The 27,748-nt window shown below is 39.1% G+C and overlaps 1 protein-coding gene across 1 annotated transcript in view; it reads right to left on the bottom strand.

Moving 5' to 3' along the window:
• Positions 1-27,748, bottom strand: part of LOC145989942 (uncharacterized) — a 442,396-nt gene that overhangs the window by 45,684 nt on the left and 368,964 nt on the right. The window contains exon 6 of the mRNA XM_083125475.1: positions 13,067-13,275. Coding sequence (XP_082981601.1) covers positions 13,067-13,275 — 209 coding nt within the window. The remainder of the gene's footprint in view (positions 1-13,066; positions 13,276-27,748) is intronic.

Genomic DNA, 27,748 nt, shown 5'->3' with positions numbered 1-27,748 from the left:
TCAGTGTCTGATACTACTAATGTAGATATGTTAGACTTCAACCAGACTATTGTCAATCAATATTGTCAGGTTTTTTCTTTAAACTTTCACACATTATGGATATTATACATTTTGAAACACATCGACTGAAATTCTAACGTTTTGTATATGCTACCATAGGCTATAGTAATTCTTGTTTACACTCTTGAAACCAAACAGCAGCCATAGTTATCCAGCACACATTATTTATAAATTTAATGCATTATTAAAGTTTTCAACTCCGGAAACAGAATGTTCGTTATTTCTATTTGCACAAGTACGTAACAACGTGGGGACGTAATAGTTCGTGTTCAATAATTTAGACCACGGAGTTATGGAAGAGTGGGAACAGTGTACAATTATATGCAATGGCATATACCATTAAAAATGCTATTAAATGGAATTCCCCAGTCTGTCCCCAGCGTAGCGACCGAGGCCAACCCGCACCACAGAGTTACGTGCAGGTAATAATCACCGTCACAGTGTTTCGAGCTAGGAACACCAGAGGGCAGAAGCGAGCTAACTTTGCAACTTCGTCCCGTCGACACATCTGAGATTAACTTCTCATTCTTATGTAAATCCACTCACTCCAAAATCAATTTTGATTACCTTAGTAATTTCCACGATGTAGATTGGGTGAGATAGATCGTTAACAGTGGCGAGAACGATGTTCGTGCAAGATATTTTATCATGTGCGATTTACGTTCTTCCTGTACGGCAAGATAAGGCATGAACAATCCTAATTCACCAAGGAAAAGGTAGTACATTCTATTCTTATTGAGATATCTCCATATGTCTGCGAGTTATTGTCATTTAGATCTTAAAAGTTTCGCATAGTTGTTATATAATTCACATTAAAATGTTTTCAAGTTATTTTTCCCCCTTATTCTTGCACTTGCTACTCTTACGAAAATTTGGTTTATCTTTTTCAGTACGTACGTAGTACAGACTAATGTTAAAGTTTCGTGATCAATGACATGAAAATTATATATACTCATAATTATCTGTTTTCCCTATTGCATTGCAAAAACCCAAACCATATGTTTAGTGTAGCTATACTATAACATTCAAGAACGTCTAGAAACTAATTTCACACGTCAGAGAGACATGTTACAATAACATCCAAATAGGAATGACAAAACAAACATTAAGTTTTGCAACTCCTGAACTATAATGTAGCAAATTAACGATTCTTGAAAGATTTCTGCTTTTCGAATATACTGTGTTCTTTGTGTTTTTTTGCTACTGGGGAGCAGTTTACAGCTACGAAACATAAGCATACAAAATCTAACTTGATTCTTCCTATTTATTAGGGTGTGCCCATCTGTAAATGTGCAAAATGTTTCCATTAAAGGTTTGGAACTAAATGTTATTTAATTTTTGTGTAATATGCAAATGTTAAACATGAAAAAAAATCGATATATCAATCAAGTCCCTAGAATAAGAATCACTTAGCTATCCGTATTTCAGAATATTTTGTGTCCTTATATTTTAATTCTTCATCAAGATGGAATACGAACAGATGGGTCTACTGCGACATTCAACGAAAACGATATGACGTCATGTTATGCAACGTGCCAAACCTTCGTGTGTGTTGGGTTGTCTTCCTTCAAGGATACGGGGTAGTGCAGTTACGTCACGAAACGCGAAGGGCCTAATCGTGGCCGAAGTGTCCGATACTCTCTATACTTTGACCACCTTCTTATTTAGTCTAGGAACATGTTACTCAGTAGAACTGCACGCATCACAAGGATTGAAAGAAGAACAAAATGACGTCAGACCAGATATGGCACAATCTGGCTTTGCATAGAGTCTGAAGACGTTTGTTGTTATTATGCCATTATATGACCATAATAATGGCTTGCATTTTGCAAATAAGAAGCAATACATACTCTAGAGGCTCTTTTCAACACTCGCAACACATTTTGACAGAACTGAAGTAAAAATTTACACCTAACGCGAACATAAACCTCATGACGTTAAAGTAGTGTCTTTAACGTCATATAACAGTTTCATTTCCTGGAACAGGGGGAAATAATGTTTGTATCTTCAATTGTTGCTCAATTTGAAATTACTATCCACGTATTGTGAAAATTCTTTACTTAAAGTACGGCCACAGTCATTTCTGGGTTGCAACGATCTTATTGACTTTCTTGATACAAATTTGCACTAAAAAACAAACCAGCCTCCCCAAAAGAAATTGTAAATTCGTCGCTAGCCCACTGAAGTAAAAAAAACTAGTCCACAACGCCAGTTTTCTTCTGTCAAGATAAGGGGGCGGAGAACGAAACATGCCTAAAAAACAAAGCAACGAGACAATCGAACAGCAGTTCCTACATCACTTCCGGAGTTAGATAACCTTTTTTATATTCTGGCGGCGCGTGATCTGTTGGCAGCAGTGTATTACAGGATCGAACAGTTGCTCCCTGTATGGCACAAAGTCTGAACGTGACTGGACATGCCAAGCACCTTCGATTGTTACGCCATCTGTTATACCCAGAGGATACTAGTGACAAATGAGCGTTCACGCGCGTGTCTGGAGAAACAAGTGCTCCTCATAACAACAAAAGGGGTGGGGTGGGGCATCAGCCTGTTCTGAGGATGTGTTTCGGGACAAAGCTTTCTCGTTTCGGTGTTTACGTCAGTTTGTCCAGAAGGCAATGCAAAACGTTTATGCGCTGGTACAAGAAAGGCGATTGATTATATGCTAGACGCATTGGATCTCCCGACGGAAATTTCTGAGTTCGAATTCTCACCCATCTCGTCACGATTAACGTAAATAGAAGAGTGGGAAACTAGATATAGATACTTGAACGCTATTTGACGGCTAATGTATAGCATTGAAAATGATATATTCGCCAAAATTATATTGAATAGCGAAAAGCAGTAGTGACACAAAAAAAATAGAAAGGGGTGGGAGAAGGGGCATAGAACGGCAAAAATTCTTGAGAAGTTAAAAATATAATTCAAAATATTGTATATGTTAATATTTTCGCCACTGGTGAAAAGTCTGATGTCAAAACTATTGTATATTGACCATAGGCGCCGACTCCATGGGGCTTGGGGGAGCTCGAGCCCCCCCCCCCCCCCCAATGTTAATGATGTGGGGGCAGAGCCCCTCAAATAATTTTGCTTAAGAGGATCTAATGTATTATTTTGCTTCTCTTGTAAAGTTTACTCTGAATTGTGCAACATGAACTTAACTTTAAATACACATTTGAAATGTTCTAGACCATCAACTTTGGGGAGCTGAGACCGCTAAACCATCAACTTTGGGTGCGAGGGGGGGCTATGACCGGAGACAGCAAAACACATGACTTATTACTATATACTAAGTATATAATTATGAGTGTTGTTAACATTTTTACTAAAAAGAGTTTCAAAATAACGAAGTGATATGACAATTATACCAGTATGTTGTTTAGTGAATTCTGAACAATTTAAGGTCGTAAACACGACTTTCAGGCAATGTTGATATGTACGATATTTAGTTATCCTCGAAATCTCTTCCTCTAGTCCAAAGAACAAGGGGAAAATAATTCTAAAGTATTTGAGTTTATTTGACACTGGCTTGCAGTAAAGTACGCAAGGAAAGCTTATGAAAAGTCTGTATTGCGAAAGCGAAAACGGCTATGATCAAAGGCATTATTGCTAAAGCACAGCGTGCTGTGTGCTTTTTTATTATTACAAAATTAAATTTAAAAAGTAAAATATTGTAGCAAGAACAAAAAAGTAAAACTAATTTTACTGCGATTTGTGTTAGCATTTATGTAAATAATTAAATAAAACTTAAATATTGTAAATATTCGTTATTTTTATGGATACGTCAACACTAAGGTTATTTGCATCCGTCACATGTCCTTTCTCTACAAGTTTGTTGCGGACATTAAAACACACCCATACCCTCGCCGGGACTCGAACCAGAGACCTCCGGATCAAAGCGAGTTGAGTCGACCACCCAACACGCTCGGCTACCGAGGCCGGCATAAAACTGTTATGTTTGCCTATTAATGTAAATACATAGCCTACTTTTAAATAAAAATGGTAATTGTTATCTAAAAAACAAATGAGCAGACACAAAAGACACAAGGAGACTTTGAAACATTTTCTAAATGTTTTTCATGTTACATTTCATTTGCATGAGGAATATAATATAATAGATGCTTAAAAACTGCTATACGAAGACGTAATTTTTGTTTTTAAAAAAGGGAGGGAGTGAGTCATTTATTCATTTATTTCAGTGATCAGAGCCCCCCCCCCAATAATTTTGACAAGTCGGCGCCCCTGATATTGACATTTTAGTACAGTACAACAATTAATAAATAAACGGACAAATATGAACTTGTTGGCACTACAACGGATCTTGTATCGATTTGTAAACCATAGCCCCGCTAAGAACTTATCTTCTGATTCTTCATTCCAATTGTGTTGAAATGCATTGCTTCTTCAACAATAAATAGGCTATGTTTGAAAGACCTGAATACTTAAATCATAAGCCTTTTAATCTTAAAGTTCACCTACTTAGAAGCGTCTTTGGTAGAAGCAGATGGGTCGGCCATCAGCGCCATTATATGAGTAACGGTAGAAATTGTAAATCCTTGCAACAACATGCGGACTGACAGACTACCCATAAAAAATTGAACTGTATATATAAAGGTCAAAAGTTGATGTGATCTGAAACATTGAACAATATATAAACAATACACCGTTTACTGGTCTAACTCTATCTTATTCCGGTTCTAACACAATCTTACCTTGGTGACTTACTAAATTCCTTCACTATCCAACCACATATTAATTAGGTACTGTTCTTTCGTGAAAACTTATGAACGAATTTCAATTAAGTTTTTCTAGCATTGATGTGTAACGTAAACTTTAGTAAACAAAACATTGCATGAATTTAAAGAGCTTAGAGTGTCCTGCCATCTATTATCCGTGTCTGAAAGAACAAACTTGTATTACAGATAGACCGTAATTAATTGAGAAAAAATATTTTATAGTATAAAAATTTGGAAGATTTGCTCAACGAGGGGTTGTTCAAACCGAAATCCTTTTCGGCGTCACCCACAACGTCACACTTCCGAGGGAAATTGGAGTAAGCGAACAAGAAATCATTACGTTTTCCGTCTTTTTCCCCTCGAACTCCAATGATAGATCAAACTTCTTGTTTAGGAAAGAGACGAGCCGAGGGATCTGTCAGGGGAATTCTCTCTTCTCAGGCCATCCCACCGTGTGATGTCGAGTTTTCCCTTCTTAGTCCTCTAAAGCCTTTGATCCCCCTACCCCCACATTCGCGTCATTTCCACGAGAAAACACATTCACGCCTCCTGGCGGAATCCCTCTGAACTAAAATGATTTATGGAGGCGTAGAGATTGATGGCTCTCCCATTAAATGTTTAACGCCCTCGAAAACGCCAAACATCAGCCTCTATCCTGAAAAGAATACAGGATTCTTGATGTTACTTCTTTGTGTTCAATGTACCATCTTCTTCCTGCACTCTTCATGCCTGGAGCATCGAGCAAGAACGGGGAGGAAGGCAGTGGCGTACCCAGAATTTTTGAAAGTGGGGAATACATACACTATTCTCATCAGTTCTCATTTTGCCATCTTTGCCTGCCTTTGGCGTTCCTTTCTTTTAAGGAATACTTGGCTAAATTAGGGGAGTATGACCCCCACAAACCCTCCCCCCCTTTGAAGGCAGGAAACCTTTTTAACGGGTTAAATTATTTATAGTGACTTATAATATGGCCTCACAACATTTTCAGCCGATTGCACGAGTTTAGCTAGCGGGCCTACCAACAGCCTAAAGCGTGAGCAAGAGAGTCAGCGATTGGTGGTAGGGTGAGATGACGTCATTGGCTCGCTTGTTGATTGGTGGCTTCGGGAGTTATGACTCGCTTCCAGGCTGCAAATGCATTACATCCAGAGATGTTGCGAAAATTATCTGGCGCTAGTTTCGAAACACATTGTAGAATGCTTCGCCATATTCATAAAATTTACAATATATTATTTTCATAAATCAAAATACAGTAATACCAAAATCTGCATGATGGAATCTGAACCGCTGGCTATTTTTATATAGGGGAAGGATGTTCAAGACTTTGTGTGTGTGGGTGTACTTAATTTCAAAATTCATACTCTTAACCTCTATTTGTTTTAATTCTCATGTAAATAGCTAACATCGTGAAGTAAGTTGTATGAGAAAATACAATATAATTATTACAAATTTACATTGCAGAAATCCGTGACAGAATGATCAATAACATGCTGCACGAGGGGAAGCATATCTTTAACAAACCTTCACATATTAAACAAAAATGCCTATTTGAATTGAAAGAGAATTTATTTATTCAGATTTTCCTTTTACTGCCGTGAGCTCAGCCCCCTTGTCCCCCCTCTGGCACTCTCACCGTTAGGTCAATCTTGATTACATCTACGTGTGCATCAACAAAAGATAAGAACAAACGAACTTAAATATTTTCGACAAATAAGACTTGCGTCTACTCGATAACATGGCGTACGATCAGCGTTACCTCCTCAGTAAATGACAGTGACAAAACACACTCGAGAGGGGAAAAAATGGTGACCCCCTTCAAAAAATTATCCGTCCTCTGCAGGAAGCATGACGTATGGGATCATCAACCTATCACAGAGCGCCATCCTCGTCTGCTTTACAAGTTTAATTATACCCCTTTTTGTGCCGTTAATTTGGATAACCATCGTCGGTACGTTGTACCAGCGTGTTTCGTGGAAACAAACGGCCTTGCTGCGAACATAATTTAAAGCGGGGGAGAGGTAGGGACAAGTGTACAAGGGCAGACAAAACGATAAATAAAAAAAAAGCTCAATGCAATTAACACCAGTGCCCCTGTTGTTGTTTTGATACCTCGCAATCCAACCACCAGATGTCAGGCTTATTAATTTCTCTGTTGCACAGTCTTTTTTTTTCCAACTTGACTGACTTATAAAGCTGGTTAGTTATATCTCTGTTTGCTCTCGCATAGAAATGAATTATCTCTCAGATACAGTGACTGGTTCAAGTGCACAAAGCAAGTCGTATAAATATATCAACTTACAAACCTTGGTGTTTCATTTTACATTTACTTTTTTCAATCCTGACCAGACCAGGCCCTAAGTGTACAGTGGGATCCATAAGTATTATCGTGCATATTGTCCATGACTAATTTCATTAATTTTTCTTCTAGACCCTAAATGTTTTAAGCGACGGATTTTTATGTATGCTGGTGCAGAAGTTGTCAACAGCTTGTTTTGAGTCGTCTTATAATTCTTGAAGCTCTTATTGGGTTAAATAAAGTGCACGAACATGGTGATGGACAATTTGCACGGTAATACTCGTGGATCCCACTGTACGTAGATATACTTGAGTTTAGCACTCTTTAATCATTGTAACTTATGTTTCTCGCACACGCATGCACACACACATTTTAACGACGCTTTTCTACTTCTTGCGATAATGACACCGATGTAGATAAATGATTCGAGGTTAATTTACAGTTTAAAATGGTATCAGAACCTCTGTCCATCAAAAAGATGAGATGCATGATGGTACAGTGGGATCCATTAGTATTACCGTGCAAATTGTCCATCACCTTGTTCGTGCACTTTATTTGACCCAATAAGAGATTCAAGAATTAAAAGAAAACTCAAAACAAGCTATTGACAACTTCTGCACCAGCATACATAAAAATCCATCGCTTAAAAACACATAGGATGTAAGAGAAAAATTAATGAAAATAGTCACGGACAATTTGCACGGAAATACTCATTGATCCCACTGTACAAACACATCGAACCTTGGACCTCTGTGCATCGCATATTATCGTCTTTAAAAAGATGTTCAACACGTTTTCCGATGAAATGATAGAATGCTATTAATATTTGTAATTTCATCCTACGGATTTAGAAATATGAAATCAACTCTATGGTGGAATAACAATTTCAGAGTCGAGTGCAATCAAGAAACTTTTCATTGAGTGACACGTGATCAGTACATCAAATTCCATGACTGCTCTGCTGTTATCTGGCTTTCTGCAGCAATCAGTTAGAAATTTAAAAATAATGTAATTATGAAAATGCACGCGTGTTTAACTTCAATTAAAGCAAAATACAGTTAAAATAGGTCCAGGGATTCTCCAGATACTTAGCTTTAAAAATATGGAGATGCGATGGTGTCATATTTCAAGATGGCGGCAGATCTGATTGCACACTTTCACGTTTTGTGAAATCGCAGTTGGTCTAGATTTACTGTGTTCGTTCAAAAAAGTCAAGCTATGATGGTACATTTGTATTCTTCAGGCCAAGGAGATAAAGACGAGACATGCTCATTTGTTCAAACTCCTTTTTTACGGGTCTTCAGCGCCAAAGAGATTTTTTTCGGAAATTTCATGGCGCAGTTACTCCAATTTAACTGCATCGGAAAACGTACAGAAGGGTGCAGTAAAATTCATATCCCGTCTCGCACAGGCAAGGCATAAAAAGGAACCACATATTCCAAAGAAGAATCTCGAGGACGTTCGAATGTCATATTCAATAAAGCAGAGCCATCTAGCGAGCGGGGCTATTTCTCCCGGCTCCATTTTGCAGGTCCCTCTCCTCTTGCACGGCAGGGACTGTTCGGGAAATAAGCAATTCCGTGAAATGTGTCACGTACAAATCTCCCTTGCATTGTAGAGAAGGGAGCCTTTATTTTTAATCAAGTTCCTTTCGACAAAAAAAAAAAAAAAAGTATTCGAGGTTCAGAGATTGGATTTCGAGAAAGGAGGCTTTTCCATTTTAATGTTCGTAATGAATTCGTCACTTCAAACCCACACGGTTGGTTTTCCTGCCTCCACGAGGGTAATATTTCTAAATGCGTTGGCTTTGTGGGTGAGAGGGTGTTGTGCTTATGTAATGATCAAACGACACGTGACGTCCATGTTCATCATTATGCCGTTTACATGCCACACGACCCGCATCATTACCTGCTTTAAGACATATCAGCGCGCTCAGAGAGGCCATAACTAGCAGACATTTTTATGAAATTACATATTTATTCGTTTCCAAGTTGAAGTGAATGATATAGGAGTTGCATGTATTTGCTGCTTACTTTCTATAAATGAGAATGAGAGGCAACTTCACAAAATCTCAATGTGCGTGTTCTATCGATACAACAATCCAAAAATGATACTTTAATAAATCCTTTTTATCGTTTATGGTGCTCTGAAAAGCTAAATAAAATATGTCTTTAATCTAAACCAGGAGGCGTTGCCCTGACACTTCAACATTGTTTCCCTGATGAACAAAAATGACTTTGATTTCAGCAGGCACAGAAGCAAATTTTCCAGAGACAATACATCATCCTTAACATTAATGCGAGGCTGTTAGGCTAATTCTTATAAATGGCCATAGATGGCAGCACAAGAACCCTCTTTTCATCACCACCTCGCATGAATTCTCTCGCGCTGAAACAATAGGGGTAAGATTACTGTCTCGCGGGCTCTTCCGAGAAAAATCAATCTTTGTTCATCCCCGGACGCCATGTCGTATTGTTGATCTTGTCTTTTTTGGTTGTACATGAAACTCCTATTCTTACTGGCGTCCATTTGGGCTTTTACAATCTTGCTCCGTTATGGCTTGCGATCGGAGCGCTACTGGTGGCGAATGGAGGAATTAAGTGCTCGTGAAATAGCGTTTGGTGTTGCTCTTTTATTTTATCTTTCCTCTTCTTCCTCTTCATTTACTCTTTCCACTTGTACCGTCTGGATATCTCTTTTTTATTTATCTTTGAATGCTAAAGTCAAAAGAGCGCCATTTATCGCGATTTTCATGCCCTGCTGCTCGTAAAAAATTTAAGTGTAGGAGTTAAGAGCTCTTCCTTCTTTGCTACAGCAATTCTTTCTCTCTCTGCAATGATTTCCGTTTTTTGCTGACCTGCAATCTCTGTTTTCAACTGCGAAGACAACCGTTTCATTCTGAATTACAGATGGCAGTACTGGACAGAGTATAAACATAAAAAGATCACTCTTACTATCTAATTTTCTCTTACCCTTATCTTTAAAAGATACTGTAGTTTTGCGCAAATTTACGCCTTACACCTCACGAAAATCTCCGAGAACAAAAACATACCTGACGTTTCCACCTCTATATAATCCACCTTACTTCATAATTGATAAAGAGTGTTGTTCAATATCCTGTTCTTAAGCATTGAAAACCTGATTTAGAGATGTTATATTTTGCAAAATACTCGACTTTACCATGGAAAAGAAAATACGATGAAAATGGTTTCAACTGTATTCTAGTACACTCGCCTCAATTAATACTCCGGCAGTTTGTTTCTTTATACAGCATATTTGCAGAAGATACAATTCAACATACAAGTGTATCAATATACGATGTATAAAACATAACTTATTACTAACTTCGTTGACCCTGCTGTACATGTAAATACTAACCCATTGAAAAGGCATGTAACATCCCACACTTTTCGTGGGACACCACAGTCTTGCAACTTGTTCACACTGATTTTCAACCAGTAAGCATCCCTGTGATGTACCCTAAAGGGACGACATGATTCCATCAGCAGTACCCTGACATTCACCCTTGAAATAAAATAACTCTTTAATTCTTAAGAATTTGAAACCTAGCTGTAACGTGGCTTTCATTTCACCACACGAATTCCTACAATCAGGAACGGCTCGAGATAACATTTTCACCCATGCGAGATGAATTATTGGCGCCCACCCTGCAACCCCCCCCCCCAAAAAAAAAATCTTCCAACCCTGGTCACTTTACTTGCAAGCTTCCTTCATTAAGAAACATGATCATGTTATATATTTTTGGTTTTAATGACGAACAATAACATCCTTGTTTCTGAAATATTTTAAGTGTTACTGTTAAAGAACGTGTTTATTGTAGTTACGTGCATATTTAATACCTCCACAATGACATGACATCAACATAACAGTCTTAGCTTAAATTGCTACATGATTTTGCAATATACTTGTTATGTTAAAGAGCAACTTCTATTAATTCTTGTAAACAGCAAATCAAACTCTTTTTAAAACAAAAGGCCACGCAACCGGTGGAGGCATCCCACCTTAAACTGTAGGTACTGTCCCGATTAGCCTTAGTAGACTTTAAACTTCACTCAAACAAACAAATAGCCACGCTTATGTAATCAAAAAGAAAGAAAAAAAAGTTTGGTGCTAATCAAGGGGACGACCCCCCCCTTAAACCGCCCCTGAACACGCTATTGCCTACATTCTCCGCAACACCACACGATGTTCGTTTCAAAGAACAGATAAAGACATGAAGGAGATGTCATTACGTTCTCCTACTGCTCATTTCATTCTTTCTTCTCGGAACGCAACATGCACCGTAAGAAGCTAGGATAATTTGTAATCCTCACACCAGCCTAAAGATGCCAGGCCGATCGCCGTAATCAGTCTTGTAGACCGAGGGGGAAAAAGTAGGAACGCCATTTCGAGAACTATTATGGCGCTGCGTTCTTTGAAAGTACACCGTGAAGAATGGCGCGCACTGGAATCTCATTTTAAGCCCTAGTGTACCCTCTTCCATCACATATGTCACGGTCAGCAAAGAACGGAAGCTCAGAGTCGATTCTCGTTAACACCAGGGGCCCTTCCAGACGTCTTTCTGCGCTTCCAAAGCGTGCATCTCACGCCATTTCAAGCAAACAATCACTAATTTGCGCAATGGTGTGTGTGTACGACATTCTCCCCTGCATGTCCAGTAGATACACGGGCAATTAGTTAAGTTGAAGACGAACCCTTTCTCTTTAAATATTTTTCACGAGATTCATGAAATAACTTGTAGTATACACATATGTAGAAAAAAAATATTTAACCCATGAGCGTCGCCACTGGTGAGGGAAGTTGACCCCCTAGAAATTGATATCGTTAATTTGATTGTACGAAAAAAATTAAAAATGTTAGGTTAAAGATAGACGATAAAATAAACTTCAGGTAATTATTTTTTTCGGCAAAACATTCGACTTAGCTCAAAAGTAGTGTTTTCGTGTTATGTTAATTGATCGGAAGAATATATGGTTTCATGAAAGCTTTCCAAATATATACACCTCTAAACTAACTACCGCCGGAATTTTAAAAAAATTCTCCTTGATTTGTGCTCACTGAAAATTATAACAAAATATGAGAATCACTACATATTTCAGTGTACAAACCATTGAAAATCTTTAACAAAAACCAAAACATTTCTAGACCCAACAGATATTTGTTCGTCTGGTGCATAGAGTTGAAAAATCCTCAAAAAAATATAGTATTGACAATTGATTAGTTCATAATGATTATTGATTATGAAAAGGATTTCTCTGGATATCAACCAGGTGATTTCCAGATAGGCTTTCGAGAGCTAACGTCACTCTCATCTTCAAGGATTGAACAATGCCTTCAATCCCTGAAGATGAGAGTGATGTTAGTTCTCGAAAGCCCAACCGAAAATCAGCTGATTGGTATCCAAGAAAACGTCTCCATCGTTCGCCCCAAGAATTATTTCAATTATTGATTATATTATTAATAATAGTATGTATATGTAAAATGCAATTTTAAAACAACGAAACACTCACAAAAATCATAAGTTGTTCAGATATCTTACGACGCTAAATACCTAGATAACAGCAAAAGCTAACCCCCCGACGATTTACCTGAATGCTCCAGAAGAAACTCTTAAACAGATGTAATTGTTCAGAACTTGGAATATCATAGCGAGTTTTCGGAAGGAGTGGAATTTGTGAAAACGACGTTTTTGGGAGCAGTCCATAGGTCCAGGGAGGCCTTAATACGGAATTGGTACTCTTCAGCACAAACTTTGGTGTTGTTACACCATAGGCTGCCATGAAACACCAAGTATAGAGACTTAACGCACGATGAGGTGTTGCGTTACACTAATTGCGGAGGCTGCTATGTTGACCGTCCCCGGTTGGTGCCAAAGTTAAGTTGATTCGAAGCATCGGAAAGAATAGAACAAAATAAGTACAGCTATAAGAATAGGTAGAACTTCCACACTTACCAATCATGAGCAAAGACACGGTTAGATGTTCCCTCCCCGTTGCTTTCATAGCACCTAAAACAGTCCCAACAACGGCACAGCAGATTCCCACAAAGGCGATCATGACAATGAACCAGCGAATAGAAACAGTCTGCGTCACAACCACACCACAACACGATTTCGGTTCCTCTTCTGGAGTGTAGTGTTGTCCCCTCGGCGAGCCCCGTGACCTGAAATTACCAAAACAAGGACGATTTTATTATTCAAAATCCAGAGATAAGAGCAATATATCAGCCATAATAGTGTTCAATGAAAAAAAATGTGGGTGCTAGAATCTGCAGGCTAGCATGGTTGGTGTGTTGTGTCGTCGAATCTCAATCTTTTATGCTTACTAGAGTGAACGAGTTGTATCTTTGCGGGTGAACCTTGACCATGACTGGCTGCGCAGTACAAACGGGAGGAGCTACCGGCTGTCTTAGCCCCAGTGGGTGTCATTCTCCTCTAACTTTGTAAGAGCTATCGACCACTCAATGGCGAGTAGGTAGCATCTACGGACATTCATCTGCGCGAATTAGTCAAGGTCACCCGCAGAGATACAGCTCGTCAACTCTAACTATAGATTTCACGTATTTACAGCACTTTACTACTAATCCACACAACATTAAGAAATACGGTATACATAAGTTAAAACAACACAAAAATAAACTAAAGTTACACAAATAACGATAAAATAAGTAAAAATAAAAATAGTATACTCGCATATAAACAAGACAAGTTTATACATTGGCAATTTCTGTAGGGTAATTACGTGTTAGTACGTAATTGTACCTATTTTCAGAGTTATATGTAGCTATTAAGTGCTGTAAGAATGCCATTTATTTCCTGATTAAAGTTTAATACAAGGAATGTATAAGTACAGTATGTGTGTGCATTTGCACAGTAAATCATATTCTTGGGGTAGAGATAAGAGCATAGTTTTACTACTAATATTAACAATGTCTAGAAGAAAACAAACAAATAACTGGTGGACGAGTTTTCCGTGTTCGAGTCCCTGTTTATGAATGGGTGTTCCCTCATTACTTTCATTGTTTGAGTTAGTTTTATGAACAGAAAGACTAATCGTGGCTGGACTTACAGTTTAAAGTGGAACCCGAACCACTATCGAACCCAATCATCACTTTCACCTGTCCCCATTGACCACCTAATCGTTGCAATTACCCAAAAGTGGTAGAAAAACGACGCAAAATAAGAAAAACCGACGTTTCTCCACCCAAATCTATTTCCCAAGAATTCACAGTTTGACCGTTGCCTCTTTAGAATGTTAATTATCAATTACACTATTTACCAGTGGCGGCCAAAACTGAAGAAGGTGGGAGGGGGCAAGCACAGTTATTTTCTCATGAGGGGGGCTACTGCCTTTCCCCTAATCGCCGCCACTGCCACTTACAGTTAGGTAAAATTTGTTTGATCTGTTTCATATGAACTTGAGTCACATGTTCCGAATTTTGCGTTCGTTATGTGTTTTTTTTAAAAAATGAAGGATGATACCAAAACCACATTTTGGGACTTGCGCTTACCAATTGCCTGGAGATCTAAGAAAGTTTCTGTAACGCTACAAATCCTCGTTTCTCACTTGTAAAAGTCTCCCTGTTGGTGGAAAAGCATTTGTCAGGAAACTGAAGTTTCTGTGCATTGCATGCCAAAACTGTGCAACTGAATTTTATTTATTTCAGTCGAAGACGCATATTATACTGCTTCCTTCTTGGTGATTTTTTTTTGTTCTTGAAATATTGTCGTTCGTAATAATCAGATTTATCAGAATTATTTTTTCTCCTATGCTTTTACAAACTTGAAGCACTACTCTGCTAAGTCCGGTGTGAAAACACTGTTCGTGTTATCATCCAAGAATGTCGGAAAAAAATGTCGGTCTTCGTTTTTGACGGTTTAAATTACCAATAAACTGAATTGTAATCACAGCTTTCAAATGATTTTCTAATCAAAGAAGCACACGCGGAAAGTCTGTGTTAAATAGAGTAGAAAACAATGAGCAATAATAAGCATCATGTTCTTGCAAAAAATAGTGAAAATTTCCAGTTGGCATCATTTTGGGTAAACCAATAAACGTTCGCCATCCTTGATTGACCCACCTGTTACATTCCACCTTTTCGGATGATAATTCCAAACTGTATTAAAAAAAAAAAGGTCAAAGTTATTCTTTACCCTTGTATGTGAATAGCGATCTAAACAAAAGAAACACCCGAAAGCTCGAAAGAGAAGAGAAACAAAGGACTCTGGTGACAAAAGAAGAGCAGCTGGCTTGAGAATAAGCCTGCAGCGCAACCTCGCAACGCACACACATTCACACTGACCTACATCATAAACAAAAGACTGCACAATATCGTCGGAGATAATGAAGGCGCCTCGGATATTCGAAGATCGGCGATTCCATTTCCTTGTCTTCGCCTATTAGCATTTGGATGCTTTCTCCCAGGCAATAACAATACACCTCGTAATCTATACATTTCCGTGAAGAGCACATAATTGACCTTGATTGAAATTTTCCGTGTGTCGTTTCTCGTGCGTATCGCATTTAGTTTGCGTTTCCCCTTGGGTGTTTTGGATACAGGATTATTAGCTTTTCCCAGAACCGCAACTCTTCGATACAAAGAGTACGAGTAATGAAGCCAAAGATGTAGGTTCGAGTGTGTGTGTGTGTAGGGGGGGGGGGGGGTGAATATGTTTACCCTGAGCTAGACTGATTCAGTTCACATGACATGTAAATGAGATCACAAGTTCTTTGATGGCTACAGCTTTTTGACGGCCATAACATCCGGATAACGGATAACTGGATTTCAAATTATCCGATATCTGTTTTCGTGCAACGGATAATCCGGATAACAGTATGAAACGGATGTTCAGATAACCCGTGTATGCAGATCGCTATTTAGTTTTTCAAATTCAGTAAGTTATTCTGGTAAGAATTATTTCTGAAATGAAGGAAATAATTACCAGATAGGAGTTCGATATTATCCTTGCACAAATGACCCACATTGAAAAATACTGGACTTAATAATGCAGAGATCTGTTTTAGGGGGGAAACGTTAAACATTTACAGAGTATACCGAGAATATGTACGTATTATATGAACATGAATAAAAGACTATGCGGAGGCCGTAAAACGGATAAACTATAAACTGTCAGAATAATGCACACATTTGAATATTTCGGATATTCGGATTTGGCCATCTTTAGTTTCAACTTTTTAGGATACAGTTACGACCGTGTCCGTAAGAGGGTTTATAGGGAGATATACTCCCCGTGTGAAAGTATTGACAGAACTTACCTAGAAAGCAGGAGCGTATATTTCAGGCAAGCTAGGCTATCTGTGAAGCCTGAAGTCTAGAAATAAAAGTACTGAAGAAAAATCGATTAGGAACTGTGAATTAACCTGATTTCAAAGAGAAGATAATGGCGATATCTGAAGTTGGCAACCTGATTTCTTAGGAGTTGGCAACCTGAATTTTTATTAAGTTTGCAACCTAACTACCGTTGGGATGGCAACGTGGCTTCCTTCAAGAATGATCCTAGTCTTCTCCCGTCCTCCATAGCCTAGGACCACTCAGGTGTCATACTGAGCTAGTCCAGGTCTTTCTTCAACATAGAAAGAACACTGCTAGAAAGAACATTGTATATGCGAAAAAATTGGGGAAATTAGCCACATGTTCCCCTAGTTGTTGCTCTATCTCAACTTACGGAATTCTAGAATGTCTCTCCAGCAATATGGATCAGTATAACGAAACCGAGACACGTGTAAAATCGAGACGAGACTTCTATATTTTATATGATCCTTGATAAACTGCAAAACATGACTGGTGAAACAAAACATACATCCCTCGAATTAATTCATATCTATAATTAGGAGCACAGCAAGATCTGTATTTCCTGGAAACTGAATACCAAATGCCTCACGGACGCCTCGTCGTGGCAGGTTGTTCAAACCAGCGTAGGAGCCGACGTCACGATTGACAAGCAGCCCTCCTAGCGACAGTTCATCCCAACTTAACATGACCGGCGAACAGGCACGCGTTGGTTGGAAAACAGGTATAAATCACCCAAAGCGATGTTCTATTACGCTTCTGAACGTTTCCACCAATGATGGACGGCTCACCAGCGATAAATAATTACTTGGACTTGTGTCAACTTTCTACTAGTTGTTCGCGAGCAACGTGAACCGTGTTCTACATCCGGTTCATGCCTTAAATTATCGCGTTACTCTGAAAAGCTAATGAAGCGTCCATTCCACTTCTTTTCGCTCAAAAAAAATCTAAGAATCATTCGTCCAAAGCCAATACCTTCTTATTACAAGGCCTGTGCAGGAACTTTGTTTACATACAACGTCATGATTGGTAGGTATGGATCGCAACGTATCAATATCGCAGTCACAAATGAGTGTTGAATAGGCGGATAATTGACACGCGTTCAACGTAGTTATTTAGTGTGTAGACGAAGTTTATAAATGAAATACGGTGACAATTGTGCAACCATGATGCTAATGCATGGCGATTCATGACCTACCAATGATGACGTTACATGTAAGTAGTCTGTGCAGGCTTCGCCAAAACACAAGTTGACAAAAGGGCACACAGGTAATATGGCAGAAGTAGGTAAGTATACTTGCAAGTAAATAATAATATAATATCCTGCGTGTAATGCTACTACATTTAACGTATTCAAATTTTAATCAGCGTGGCTTAGCGTTCGCCGTGGTAAGCAACGTACTTGCCACTCCAGCCAGATACGATAGCGGTCACTGTCCCCTGCTAGCCAACGAACGTCGCAGTGTGTGGCTGTAACGTTCAATTGACCTTTAACAACCCTGGTTGTAACCTGCCGTGTAAACAATATCTTGGCAATGGCAACGTCTTCATTCCCAGGAACATTATTATCAGTTGTGTTATTGAAAACTTGTTGATGGCAGAATCGTTTAGCGTGAGCGCAAGATGTGTCACAGACAAACTGAACATTATTTCAAAGCAACGACAAACTCCATTAATCTCCATTATTTTTTACCATGACTGGTAGTGCAAGCGCTACTTGAAGAAAGAAGTGTGCATATAATGTACACTTGTCCTTATGTGACTCGAATTAAGCTGATTGTGAAAATAGTACATGCTGCGGCTTTTTATTTTCAGGTAAATATGGATAATTCTATATACCATTCTACCTCTAACGTACGCTTAATTTTTGAACTGGTTATGTTAGTTGAAGTTGCTGAGCAGGCATTTGTCAATGATATGAGTTATTACTAGGACTGCTTATACATAGTTTCGAGAACGTCACGTCACGCCACTGGAATGGGGAATACGAGAACAATAATTTTGGTAATAAAGATCTCGAGTATTTCTGACATTGATTTTTACCTCAAAAACATGCTGTAATAACACCCATCTGTGGATGCTACGCAAGGAACCTCGTTGCCACCACAGTGGCCGAGCACGCCATATAAAATTACAGGTTTGAGTCGTGGCCTGGACATGAGCATCTTCATCTATTACATGCAATCATAATTCTTCTTCATCGTCTCGATTACCTTAAAGATGCATAAAAGCAACGTAAAATAAAAATGCAAAAGATCATAGTTGTTCGATACGTAACCAAAATTAGAAACTACAGGGTGAATCAAAAGTCTCTCCATCAAAACATTGGCCGTTAGTAATATGAATAAAAACATGATGTTAGAAGGCTGAATGACAGAAATTTTGCAACTAGGTATGCGGTTAAGACTATCGCCTTGCAGTTCCGGGTTCGATTCCCGGTGGAGGCACGTTAGAGGTTATGATCCCATTAAAAAATAAAGTGCCAGTCCCGATTAGCCCATATGAGTACAAGTGGACTTCACCAAAACATTTTTGCTACTGGAAATTATTGGTATGTGCAGCTGCGAATGAGATTAGACATGGAGCAAATCGCGGAGTGAAGTGGCGAGGGGTAGGGGTCAAACACACAAGGATCTAGCAATAATTTGCTTATTGCTTCTTGCGAATTTGAAACTGCAAAAACGCACATTTCAAAACAGCAAACAACAATTTCACGTTGTACAATATTCATACTCGCAACAAAAAAGCAGTTTATTGGACAAATCCGATGTTCGAAAACGAACATCTGTCTCGCAACGTAACCCCCTCCCTAAAAAAAAGAAGAAACGTGCTCAGTTGAGCAAAACGCGCTGTTGTCAGCTGCAGCCGAGTAGAGGCGCTGCGATCGTTACGACCAAGCCGGGCTGGATCGTTTGTATTTTGTCTTTGTCGAGGGTAAACCTAAAATATTAAAAGAAAATCCCTGCGTCTCTTGTGGTTCAATATCCGCAGGCTTCCTCCCTCGCATGCGAGAATACGCACATCTTGTCCTTTTTTTAAGATTCATTCTTCATGTAGGAATCGGATCTGAACGCATTTCATTGCGAGACGCAGGTGCTTCCATCTGTTGAGCGTATCGACGTACAGCTTAAGTTGTCCATCCTTCCGTTCGGAACTTTAAGAAACTTCATTTTCCCGATAGGAATCGATCAAATGGGCAGAAAAACAGGAAGTTGGACCAAACGAGAAAGATTTATGATACTATATCATTAGAAGTTTTGGAAAATAGGATACAAACATCACTGAAGGAAAGCCATGGTCAAGCAATAAGAGTTAAAAGTTATAAAGAAAGTACTGCAAAAGAGACCTAGACCTGAAGATAGAGAAAAAGTATGATTCTATCCGACTCTGAAGCAGGGTTTGGTATTTTGAGAGAAGTGCCTCTTCGATTCCTAAAGCATCTATCACTATTCTAACACATCAGTGATGATGCGGGCAGTCATTTCTTACTCCCCCAACAGATGAGATAAAACTGGTAATTGAAGAAACTTTTTAGGGCATCTGTAAAATCTTGATGTGACAGAACTTCATCAAATTATATGAAAATTTTGCCTCAATTAAAATTGCTTCATTGTTTAACTTATGGCCGTGTGCACGAACGAAGATCAAATTTTAAACTCGGATCGGGAAAGGATCACTGGAAAATTCCATTGCACCAAGACGGTTCAACACTTGATCGCGATCTAGGAACATCAAAACGAGTTTATCTTCTGATCGGCCATTCGCCACCGTTTTGGTGTCTGATCCTGGTTCACGATACTGACGCTTCGACTACAGGCACTTGTTTTTTAATATAAAAAGAGCGGAAAGTGATATCGAGGGCGTGCAAACGCTAGAGATGTTGGATGTACAATGCCGATAATTCGAGAAATGTGTAAAGTAAACTAAAAACTGCCAAAATAATAATAATAATTTGTGATTCTGTGGCACAAAGTCGAAATGTTTCTAAATACTGTACTTTCTATCCCAGAACACAAAACATATGCATGTGCAAGGTAAATTACAACAGAGGAAATATGATTGTATAAATTTACGAAAATACATGTTACTGGCTATTTACACGACACGACAATATAAATATATAAGAATTAAGAAATGAAAAATTCAAATACTTACCACAATACAGTAATAATAATAATAAAATATCTTTATTGAGCGGGCGAGCGTACCATACCATGTGAGCGTACGCTGTTCTCTCGCGAATGCATTTCGTAAGGCATTGAAGTCCCGTAGAAGAAGGTTCCATGCTTTCTCCTTATCCTTTTGTCTTGCGCCGTCAGTTCTTTTTTAAGATTATTATTTCTTTACACCCTACTACATCCTTGTACTCGTCGACAAGGTTGATCAGTACATTTCTCAAATTCAGATAAGTTTGCGGCCCGAATTACTTTCTTCTCCTACACGTTGATACTTTAACACATCACACTACTCTGTGGGGTTCTTGATTGTCATTTGTTTTAGCCAACCAATCAGGTATAGCCTTACAAATTAATCTCGGATCATTTGAACGGAATCTCGTGAACGTCGTTTTTCGTTGGTGCAATGCAAATCTTTAATCCAAGTTCATTTAGAGTGGATTAAAATTGATCTCGTTCATCTGAACTTCGAAATAATCGGCGTTGGTGCACGCGGCCATTATTCAGACATACTAAGCGAGTCTGACTATGTTCTTGTTTCTAGATTGTTTTCATTACACTTTTCTTTATTAGTTTTTCTTCTACATTTCCAGATTCGAGACAGAATGTAAAGACTTTCCTAGACTGACATTTAAGCTGCCCCAATGGATGAGAGAGTTTAATACCTGCTACGCGGAATAACAGGGTTCGATTCCCGGGCTGGGTGATCTAAGATCGGAATTTTTCCGGCCTTGTGCCCGCAGAAAACGGCTCTGGGGCTCACCCAGCCTCAAATCAATGGGTACGGGGGGGGGGGGGGGTTAAGGCGGACGAAGCGTGGTCACATCACCTCCAGAATGGCCTAGATCAAGAATGTGTTGGACCCTACTCGCACATCCTCTTAATGTGCCTTCATGGCACGGTGCTCTATGCACGAGCAACTTTAGCTTTAGGGAATAATGTGTTTGTACGTAAATACACAATAAACACAAAAATAATTTAAGAACACACTACAGTGCATTTTTTACAGAAAAATATTTACTATATATATATTTATGAGTGAGATAATTTTGCCCCCGCCCCTCCACTAAAAGTTACATAAAGTCGGATACTCCTGGATATAAGAAATGTACGTAGTCAGATTATTTTCAAAACAACTCCAGCTGACAGCGCGAATCCAGTTAGTGAGCCTACCAACAGTCTATAGCCTGAGCAAGATGGATAGCGATAGGTGCTGGGTTGAGATGACGTCATCGGCTCGCTTGTGGATTGGTTGCTTCAGAAGTTACGACTCGCTCCCAAGCTGCAAATGTAGAACTTCCAGAGATGTTACGAAAGTAATCTCACTCTATCTGGGTGCGTATCCACCCTCAACCTATTTTTCTTTCCTGGCTACGTTACTGTTGCACGCTGACACTCCCAGAAATTACGTTTTGCTACAACTTCAATTTCTGTCTGAAATACAGTACCCCCTCCCCTCTTTCATTGCCCCTTGGACCATATGCTGGGGAATCAACTCCGCTCCACAAACACACACCTACTTCATCACGTACTCGCTGTACTAAATTACACGACCATGTCAACTGCAAACACACGCGGCACATTTCTGCTGTCATTAGAATCACCATAACTCACACATGCGGACCTTGTAATTACTTCTGTGTCCACCAGATGGCAAGAGTTTACGAGAGATTTGAATGAATCAAGTTCATGAAAATGCATATGTCAGGAGCGTGTTTCTGTATTATGCATTTCGTTATCAAAACTTCTTTTGTGCGATGTGAACTTTGAAGGGAAAAACTGGCCACTCCTTGGTCTCGGTTTAAAAGTAAGTGTTATTTACTGCTGAAGTTAAACAAACAAATGGGAAAAGTACAAAGTATATAGGTGAAACCGTCGGTCACTTTTTTTTTAAATTTTTGTAAGATTTAGGTCGAAGTGTAACAGAAATTTGCACAAAACAGTAATTCTAGATTTTTTTAAGTTTAATTTTTCCAAGAGTAATTTATGTTATTAACTGTTTAAAAAAATCACAGCACAATTACTTTTCGGAACGTCGTGAGCAAAAACGTAATCTGATCGTGTTCCAGTAGAGAGTGATCTATAAATATTGCCAAGCAAATTGTCATTATAATTCTCTTTGTTTTATCCAACAAGAGCTTCAAGAACTGAAACCTGACATTGCCCATAGTTTGGAACCTTGCCCCCCCCCCCTCTGCAAAAAATGCAAAAATCCATTCCTAAACAACTCGTAGGACAGAAGAGAGAAAAATAATGACAAGAGTCATGGACAATTTGTCGAGCAATACTTGTGCATCAAAATGTACAGATCAGTTTAGACCGTGAGTTGTGTCAGGACCATAACCTTTTTATGGCCCAACATTTCTAAGAAATGAACGTCAAATGGTGAAAAAGGTGGCAGAATATAAACTAAAAGAAAATGCATTCACTAATATTTAAGGTAAGAGAATTAGAAAAAATAATCGATAGATGTCACTTCTACGAACCTATTATTATTCTTGTTCCCTTGTGTTTTTGAGGAGGCACAGAACGGATTTATTGCTACGTGTGTTACTATTTTTTTCGGTTGTTTATTGTAGTGATATTGTATGAAAATCCTGGACGCGAGATGGTAGTGATACTCAGGCTTCTCAGAATTTTCTCTTGTTAGATAACTACGAGGTTTTTATTTAAATCAAGTTTACTAAGTGACATTTGAATACAAAAGGTGTTCTTATGATTAATGTGTTGTTATATGTATTAATATGTTATTGGAAATGATTAATGTCGAGAAACTAATACAGCCCATAAAAGTGAATTCAGTATTCGGCGAGTTAGACGTTCTCGCTCCTTTGTCTCGTTGAAGTGTAATGCCACTTTATGCACAGAATGGCTAATCGGGACTGTACATACAGTGGGATCCGAACCACTATGTGCCACTATTGGTTATCTAAACCGAGATCCAACGATTACTACGTCATCGAACGACCTCCGTGGTGGAGTGGTTATCACAGCTCGCTACGACGACAGGGGTTCCGAGTTCGAATCCCGGCCTGGGTGTCCCTCATCAATTTTATCATATCATCACCCATCCTCGTCGTCGCGAGTAGCCAAAAGTGGCAGAAAATCCACGCTAGATAAATTAAATCAAATTAAATAAATATATGTTCCTAAGCACACCACCTGGGACAGATCTTGAAACGGCTGAATTAATATTTAGTAGAAAGGTCATGCAAAAAATGATTGCTTGTTAAACCAATAGATGGCATTGACTGCTTCTTTATTAACATTTATTTTCAATTCGTAAACCAAACCTCGACCTGTAATGAGTCCCGGGTTCGATACCCGGTGGAGGCACAGAGTGGTTCGGATGCCACTTTAAAATGTTGGTCCACTCCCGATTAGCCTTACTGTGCATAAAGTGGACTTAAAACACCAAATCAATCAATCAATTCATTTCATACATCTTTTCGTCAATTTGTTTTTTAAACTCTTCTAAATGTCTCAAAATTACAAAATATATTATAGATTTCTTTCTTGACGTGATGTTAACCGTCAACTCTTGATGCATTCATGCCATTTTTCAACAAGTAAACCGTTACTAAAACTGTACACACGGGTATCCACTCTATGAACTGAGTGCATACTTTAGCGGCGTTAAAGATCCTAAAACACATTCTAATGTTTGCTCTGGATCTACTTATTTCAAGAGGATTACAGTAGCATGTTCAAACAGGACGTTACAGATTTGTTTAAACAGCTGAAAGCACTTTTTTCATTTTTGTTTAAGAGCTGGCAATCTGTTCGGTACCAGTGGAAGCTTCGATACATCCGACACACCTGACACAAGGTGGGCAAACAAATTGTCGAAACAATTATCTGTCTTAGAGTTAATGACGCGTTAAATTGGTATGCAACGCTTTGAAGAGTACACAATGCGGGAATGGCTGAGTGTTGCGCATGCGTAATGTTCCTCGCAGTGTTGCCAACTCTAGTTGTTCCCGTGCAACGAGGTGTTATAAGTAGACATCGGATTTTAGGTTTTTAACCTATATTTTTCCTTTGCAGGTAAATAAGAAATAACTAGTTATGCCAGCGTTTCATAAAAAAACGAAAGAACTGACTAAGTTTTATAGTGCCTAAAATAACCTACTTTGCTTGTTAGAACCTATTTTAGGTTTGTGTGCCTAAATGTAACCATTTTTTTTAGGTTTTACAGGATTTTTATATCTCACAGAGGTATTTACTAGTTTGGTGGTGAAATAATTCAATGACTGGCGTGTTTGAAACATGTTCCTGGCGATTTCCCTCCCTCCAAATATATGATATTTATCAAAGCATTAAACAAAACAAAACATGTCTGACGTCACTGTTATTTGCAGTAGCCACCCTGATATTGTGCAGCAACTTATAGCCCTACATACGTAATTCATTTTTCATATCCACAAGTAACATTTTTTAACATCACAACTGCAGTATTATAATAATTTGTAGATAATTTTGAAAATGATACAAAGAAATGAAAATTTGTTTAGAAAATTAATATTTGCGGTTCTTGTGAAATTTTGATTTACCATTGTATCTAATCAGTATTTTTCAGAAATTTTGTACCAAATTAAGTCTTTTTGCAACCTATTTCAGGATTTTTGGAACCTAATTTAAGGGTTTTAGAGCCTGTTTCAGGAACATAAAAATCCGAGGTCTAGTTGTTATATCGCGTCGCTTCGATGCCTCCGAGTTAATCGCTACGATGAAGATGGGTGATCAACAGGAGGACCTAGGTTCGAACCCGGGACCTCTGGCTTCGTAGCCTGTTACGTTGACCACTCCACCACGGAGGCTGGAAGAAACCGCGAAGAACAAACGGCGTGAGCCAATAAGGAAAACAGATGTATTCAATATAGTTGGGACCACCATAATCAAAGAGAACATCGTTATATGATGCCATATCGGTCTCTCGAGGGAAGCGGGTGTTCTATGCAAATAGTGTATTCTTGTTACAGTCGCTTTTCTGACATCTTTGGTTAATCGCAACGATGTAGATGACTGATGATTAGATTAAATTGATGAAGGGAGACTCACAAAGAACAACCATGCCCAGGCTGGGATTCGAACCGGGAACTTCGGTGGTGAGGTGAAAAGTCGACCACGCCTTCGCACATTATAATTAGTGAAATTTAATCGAGAACTGCAACGTAGTGGATAGTACTGAAAGCGTTCACGGTGTCAATACATAGCAAGTAAATAGTCAATAATACATTTCAGGAGAGCTTTATATATCTCCATTGACACACACCACGTACATGACTCCTACGCACTTTACAAACATAGGCTGCGGGGGGGGGGGGCTGAAGCCTAGGACGTCATTCAAAGCTTTTTTTAAGACAAATGAATATCGTCTGGGGGTCAACACGTGAAAATATATGTTCCCATTGAATTCGGTAAATAACGTTTCCATATTTTCTAAATATTTTGTAAAATTTATGTAGAATTATGTGTAATCCATAATTTATAACGATGTTACTTTCTTCTAGTACAGTTGAATAATTTTAAATTACAATTTCTTCTATACTCTGTCCCAGCTAACTGTGGAGCAGGCGGACGAAAACAAGTCTCTGCGCACGTAGTGACGCGAGACGGCTCAACCAATGAACACGCGAGAGGGAACGGTGTTGCGTGAAGGAGGGAAAAGCGACTACGGTTACCAGCCTTCGCAGCAGCGTGTACAGCTTCGCTCTGGCCAATAGATTTCCCCCGCTACTCTGACGCTATGCGCCGCCTTGCTCCACAGTTAGCTGGGATAGGGTGTACTGACAACGTACTGAGCACTTTATTATTTAATTATTATTCTCAACTATTCTTTCTTCTTTTACTTGTAGGCTTATATTCTGACAAGAAATAACCCGTGGCTCGACAGCCCTTGAAGGGCCTTGGCCTATCTCCCGACTGCCAGTCTCCCTCCCACAATCCTACCTATAGCTGTGGAGATCTTCGACCGGTAATGGGGTGACGTGGGGTCAGCACGTCGAACCCCCAGTCGTTATAGGAGATTTCCGAGATCGGGTTACGCTCCTCTCTCGTAGCTCCCCAATTACCTCATGATTGTGGGTTGCCACCGGTCCTATGCACAGGCCGAGAACCCAGGCGGACTCGAACCCAGGCCGTCCCGCAGTCGGAGCCCAAAGCACAGCGCCTTAGACCGCAAGGCCACGGAGGAGGACATTCTGACAACACACTGCTGGAATTCTATGTTTCCCAGAGAAGTAGCAATAGTATGTTTTTTGAAGATGTTCTTCACACACTAAAGCACAACTGAGATATTCTTAAATATGCTAAAAGGACCTCCCGATGGCGCAGTGGTAGCGTCGTCATTTTGTAATCAAAGGGTCCCGGGTTCGACACCCGGTGGAGGCACATGGTGGTTCGGATCCCACTTTAAACTGTAGGCCCAGTCCCGATTAGCCTTACTGTGCAAGAAGTAGGCTTAAAACACCAAATCAGTCAATCATTTAATATGCTAAACTTCTTTTTAATCAGATACGCAAAGTACGAACCGGATGCAAAAATCAGAAAACATGCCATCAGAAGAAAATATCGATGGACGCACATAAAATGCTGGTGCAGTAGTGCAGGGGGTGGGGGCAAACAACAATTCTGCCTAGGGCGACAATATATCTAGCTACGGGGCTGATTTATGTTGTTACACCTTTGTGTTGCGGCTACAATGAGTAGTAAACATGGCGTTGGTAACTGCTTGGAAAATTAAACATAAGAAAACTTTCAATTTATTTTGCTTAGTTTATCTATCATTATAAACGAAACCGAATCATTAAAATTCAGTTAATTCCGCCTATGTAATAGTTTACTAATTTTAAAACAGCAATGCTTACTTTTTATGTAGTTGCAAATTTACGGCAGCGGAAATCGACAGTCATTTCTTCATTCATCTTGTTACAGTACAGTGTATATTTTCCCCACATTTCTTAGCACGTTTTATAGTTGGACTTACTTTTATATTGCTGCCACGCAGATACTTCCGAATCAACAGTATTGATTTTATTACTTTCAACCTACAGTCTCAGTTCAACACACAAGACGACAGATTTACGAATAAGAAAAAAGAAACGCTGTCGATTGTTCTACTGCGCTGTGCAGAGGAAACGTTGTAGAGG

Source organism: Lepisma saccharinum, chromosome 7, assembly GCF_977018435.1.
Source record: "Lepisma saccharinum chromosome 7, izLepSacc3.1, whole genome shotgun sequence".
NCBI classification, from domain to species: domain Eukaryota; kingdom Metazoa; phylum Arthropoda; class Insecta; order Zygentoma; family Lepismatidae; genus Lepisma; species Lepisma saccharinum.
The sequence above is the reverse complement of the archived record's forward strand: the minus strand, read 5'-3'. Positions and strand labels throughout refer to the sequence as shown.